This window comes from Bombina bombina, chromosome 1 (assembly GCF_027579735.1).
Source record: "Bombina bombina isolate aBomBom1 chromosome 1, aBomBom1.pri, whole genome shotgun sequence".
Classification (NCBI taxonomy): Eukaryota; Metazoa; Chordata; class Amphibia; order Anura; family Bombinatoridae; genus Bombina; species Bombina bombina.
In genome coordinates, this window is record NC_069499.1 from 412,801,296 (window position 1) to 412,807,295 (window position 6,000).

Consider the following 6,000-nt stretch of genomic DNA (forward strand, 5'->3'; position numbering starts at 1 on the left):
TGTCTGAATCACAAAATAATTTTTTGGGCTTTCATACCCCTTTAATACAGCCAGCCAGCAGCTGTTTAAATCCGACAGATGCAATAAAGCGTTTTTGGTCTGCAATCTGCTTCATAACTTCTGTTTCCATTCGGAGCTTAATAATTTGGCCGCTCTATCTGAATCCTGAAAGAACAAACATTGGGTTTCATATCTCTTTTAAAAATCTTGACCAGTAATAGTGAATCACTCTACACGTGGCTTTCAGTGTGCTGTATCCACAACTAATTGCACAAATGTATGTTGGAAAAATATAAGTGAGTGTTGATATTTCATGCAGTAAATAGAGCAACCTGAGGACAAACTGAGGCACCTGGAGATTATATTATAAGCTTCTTCTAATTTAAATTAAAATCTCACAAAAAATGTGATGCCATACTCTCCCAATGCTCAGCCGGTATTGTACAAACCTAAAGCAATGCTTAGCAATATGATTGACTCATGCATGGTTAAACATATAGGGGGCTGATTTACCAAACGGTCAATCGGCCCCAATGTAGCTGTTTCCGTGCGAGCCTTCAGGCTCGCCGGAAACAGCAGTTGAGAAGCAGCGGTCTTAAGACTGCTGCTCCTTAACTGGTCCGCTGCCTCTGAGGCGGCAAACAGTAATCAGCCCGATCTCATACAATTAGGTTGATTGACACAGTAATCAGCCCAATCTCATACAATTGGGTTGATTGACACAGTAATCAGCCCAATCTCATACAATTGGGTTGATTGACACAGTAATCAGCCCGATCTCATACAATTGGGTTGATTGACACATAATCAGCCCAATCTCATACAATTGGGTTGATTGACACCTCTTCTAACGATTGGCCGTGAATCTGCAGGGGGCGGCATTGCTAAAGCAGTTCACCAGAACTGCTTGTGCAATGATAAATTCAGCGATGCGGATCATGTCCGCCCGACATATGATAAATCTGCCCCATAATATCAATATAATAAGTCTAAAAAGTTGAATTTCTTACAAGACAATAAAGCAGACAGACACTGTGGCATAATAAGACAACAGGATTTAATTTACAAGCCTGTAGCGAATCCTTATCACACACAGCTTCTGGAAGGCTGCAAACACCAAGGTTTCATTATTAGACAGCAAAACAATACGTTCCTGTCGGCTGGGGAGTCACTAGTGTCCTTTAATTGATTCACTTTTGATCTCATAAAGTCAGAGCTTCTGTGTGCTCAGCTAGTTTTTTATTTTAAACAACCACATGTAGACACTACTGGATTTAATGCAGTGCTATTTTGTGTTTCAAAACTATATAACAGGAAAAATACAGAATCTTTGTATTTACATTTTATCTCATGCTTCTTTACTTTTTTAGCTGCTGTGGTCTGTGTGACGCTCCTTGACAGGTTAGAAGGGGACCAAATCAATCAAAGTCACAGCGTTCTACTGGAATATCAAAAGCGACCTCAGCAACTTATTGCAAAGTTTATCAAGAAACAGCTCGACATACAGACATAGTTTAATAACCCAAGATATAGGCTGACAATTGCTTTTTGTCCATGTACAGCAGTAATACTATTGCACAATATATGTTCACCGTACAGCCAGTCACACTTGTATTTTGTAGGATTTAATCACTATTATCTAATTTGCTTAGGTATGCTCAGGAGCTGTGAGCTAGCTACTGATTGGTGGCTGCACATATATGCCACTTGTCATTGGCTTACCTTGGGTTCCGCTAGCTCCAAGTAGTGTATTGCTGCTCATTCATGAAGAGAATAAAGCCAAATTGATAATAGAAGTTGTTAAAAATTGTATGCTCTGTCTAAATCACGAAACACAAAATTTGAGTTTCATGTCCCTTTAATCACATTTCAGAACCAGAAAGTGATAACTTTTTAATATCCAAACATTTTTCAAAATAATTCCGAGGCATTAGTACTTCATCTATAAATTACATTTTTTTTTTTAAAGAATTCCAAGATATTTGTCTTTCATCACCAAATGTTTTTTTTTCCTAATAAATGTCCCTTCCTGAGCAAAGGTAAAACTGCCATTTATCAGCCCATGAAGGGTAATCCTAAAATCCGATCTGTTAGAAGTTAGAAAGGGTCAGTAAAAACCTTGAGATTATTATATAAAATGTTAAGTTATGCACTTTCATTACTTATTTTGCCCCTTTTTCATGTAATTTAGCTCTGAAAACTGTGGATTTAGAACTTGAAATGCAATCTGCTGACTCAAGGCTAGCTCTGCTATATATGTTTCCCTCATTGGCTTTAACGGATAACTACTGCACAACAATGCATTTACACTAACATTATAACCGTGGTCAGCCTTGATGTCTGCAGATTCAAGCCCGGATTGGCTTCTACAAATGGTGGGTGGAGTTTGGCTACATCAAAAAACATCTTCATTTGTTTTTAAAATGTTTAGACTTGGCTGATATATTATTCTGTAGCCACAGAACAATACTGTCTTGTAATAACAAGATATTTACTGTCTCTTTAACACCTTAATACACACACTCATTTTTTCTTTGCATAAATGTTTTGTAGATGATCTATTTATATAGCCCAAAATTTTTTTTTTTTTTTTTTTTTTTTTTTTAAATGTAGTTTTGCTTATTTTTAAATAACATTGCTCTGATTTTTAGACTCCTAACCAAACCCCAAAGTTTTAGGAGAATACCTTCAGCTACCTTCTCCAGCTTGCTCCTGTTTGTGTAAAGGGTCTTTTCATATGCAAAAGAAAGGGGAGGGGGGGGAGGGTCTTATTTCCCACTTGCAGTGGGCTTTCCAGCTATCTGTTCAACATAGCTAAACTGAGAGCTTCTAAGTGTTTTTAAACAGTTTTATACTGGATTTGTATATCAGTATCTGTGCATCTTATTCTTTATAGCAGTGTCTATTACCTGCAGTTATATGAAAATTAGTGTATACTGTCCCTTTAACAACCCCGACATACCCTGTATGACGCAGGGCGTGAAGGGATTTTCTGCTTATAATAGTGTGGGTCTTGCTACGAGCAGCAAGACTGCACTATTAGACCCTCCCTCCTGTAGGCTTCCTAAAATATTGAAAAAAACAACCCCCATAGAAAGACAAGCGACGTACAGGGTACGTCACTGGCCGTTAAGGGGTTAAGCACTGGAGTCAAGAAATACTGTAGAAACAGAATTATTTGCAACACCAGTCATCAAGTACTTCTTGAGCTATTCAGTAATTTAATCTGTATGACTTTCACCTGTGCTCAAGTAGGTATATCCTGTGATGAGAAAGAAAACTAAAAATATGTCACATGAAAGAGCCATAATTAATCCTGTTTAACATATTTATTTTTTTATGATAAAAAGGTAAAGTGGTTTAGCTAATGGGAAGTGGAACTGTGTCTGTTTTATAAGCAAATCCTCCACAGCTTTATTGGAGACAGTGACGCTCCGCAAGCAAAAGTTAAAAAAAAATTATGTTTCTCAGTAAAGGGACTTCAGTTCTAAAAAAAAAAAATGTAATACATTTTTAATGTCTTTTATTTTCTATTTTCTTTTTTTAAGATCAAATAAAAAAAAACTTGTCTGTTCCTTTAATTCTGCCTTGGTACTGGGGTACTTGAGAATTTGAGTTCACTATCACTAACCTTACACAAATAGTTTAGTTTTTATGGGAACCTGCACAGTAATTAGTGTTTTAAAAAAACAAAGAAAAAATGATATAGTAGGATGTAATAGATAAAGGTTACACAGTAAAACATGAACATTTTACTTGAATGTAAAGAATGAAATACTATAGTCTTATCTATTCTTCAGTATCTTCATGAGCAAAATAAAAAAATCTATCCACATGTATCAAACTGCAAAAACAGCTTTGGGACTTATATGTTTATGAGATAAGATTGCAAACTACATGTAAATAAAAACAATTTGCTAAATTATTGTTCTCTTATTTTACTCTTTGGTGCCAAATTATTCTAAGATATATCTATAAATATAAGCTGTTTTTTAACATACAATAAGATAATATATCAGACAGCTTAAATGTTACTGTAAATAGCTGCACATTGTTGACATTTTTGGGGGCTATATTGATGTTTTGATCTCAGGGACAGAATTTCCCAGAGATTGGTTGTTTTTATGTTTTACTGTATTAAATAAATAATTTTGTTAATTATATTTGTATATTTATAACATTCAATACTTTGTATATGTTGTTAACTAATGAAAAATAAATATATATTTTATATTATAAACATTATTTAAATTATTGCCTTTACTGAAACACAAGATTATTTTTACAAAAGGGTTTTCTACTTATTACATTTTACTTTAGACTAGAACATTGTTTTACCCAGTTTATAGAACTAAAATAGCTCAGAATTTGAGCATGTTTACATTATTTACGTGACAAGAAAGGGAATGGTTTGATATCTTGAGAACTAACATTGTAAAGCTCTAGACTACAGAAAGGAAAGTGAAAGTGTTAAATATGCATATTCTTTTACGTGTAAGTGCCAACTCAGTAGCATTTCAAATATTTTTTCACCATGTTTGCATTTGCGTAAAGAATATATAGGGCTCGATTTATCAAGCCATGGTGGACAGGGGCATACATATGCGCCCCTGTCCGCCCCAGCTCGCCTCTGGTGCCCAGCAATCCACTGGCGGTATTCAGCATTGCACGCTTCTGTGCAACACTACCCCCTGCCCACGCACAGCCAATTAAGCACGGGCAGAAGCTGTCAATCTCCTCGGCCGGACGAGACCGAGGAGATTTAAATTCTCCACCTAAGAGGTAGAGAAGAGGTCTGTTGACCGCTGATTGATAATGCATGTTCTCTTTTGAGAACCTACAGTCGTAGTGAGGCGAATAGCTTGATAAATCAAGCCCATATTGGTCTGGCCACGCACTAAAGCTTAATAAAGAAAAAAATGGCAGGCAAACAGAACAGTTTAGTGCCAAATCCCAGGCATATGTTTCTTCCTCTGTTAAGAAGGGCTCCCCTTCTGCCTTGGCACAAAATACTTTTTTATCCAAGAAGTTTGTTTTAAGGCACATGGTGCTTGACAGATATATGCATATGTATTTATGAGGGTGATATAGAGTACACTTGGTGCGCTTAAGCCTTTACTAGGCTCTATTTTGGTGACTGGATCATACTTGATATGTTACTATATAGTGACAGCTCAGTAATCAGAAAAAGGACACTTATCCTTACAGCTGTTTGTAATAAATCTGCTTGTAGCCTAAATGACAGAAGGTCCCATACAATCTTCTTACTCTTAGACTCGCTCTGGATTTCTCCCTATTTTAAGATTAACTAAAAAAAATCAGATTGACTAAATACAGTAAAATTGCAAAATTAACAAGTGCATAATAAAACGACAATGCAATAGCACTCAAAAAACAGTAAAACAAATTGTCGCAAATTTATTTTTAGTTCCATTTTCCGTCCCCCTGTATCATGTAACAGAAATCAGACAGTCACAGACTAGTATACGCTTGTGCACATGCTCAGTAAGAGCCCCTACCTTAAAAAGGGTGCTTAGAAAAAGAGTGTGCAAAATTTGATAATGGGAATACATTGAAAACATTCTTAAAATGACTTGCTCTTTCTGAATCATGAACGTTTCATTTTGACTTGAGTGTCCCCTTCACCAATCTGGATTGCGGTGACAGGGCACAAGGTCAGAACCCTCTCTCTTTCCTGCAGAGGTCTGAGAGTTAATAATGATGGGTGGTCATAGTTAGGGATACTTGAGGTCGCAATAACCCTGGAGATTAGGATATTCCACAAGAAATGACTGCTACTTATATAACCAACCATATGTGCCAGAAACAATATAAACTGGAGCAACCCAGTGACGAAAACTACAAAACACGTCATGGCGAGTTTAGGTTTTCATTGAGACATTCAATAGTGAGGAAATTCATCTGGTTTGTCACAATAACCACATTAAGAGCTAGATTATGAGTGGAGCACTATCTAGAACTCCAGCTCAAGCATAAACT

The 6,000-nt window shown here is 36.3% G+C and overlaps 1 protein-coding gene across 1 annotated transcript in view; it reads left to right on the plus strand.

The window, feature by feature from the left end:
* UPP2 (uridine phosphorylase 2) overlaps positions 1–4,240 on the plus strand; it is a 61,949-nt gene extending 57,709 nt beyond the window's left edge. The window contains exon 7 of the mRNA XM_053698319.1: positions 1,371–4,240. Coding sequence (XP_053554294.1) covers positions 1,371–1,513 — 143 coding nt within the window. The 3' untranslated portion in view covers positions 1,514–4,240. The remainder of the gene's footprint in view (positions 1–1,370) is intronic.
* The last annotated feature ends 1,760 nt before the right edge of the window (positions 4,241–6,000 follow it).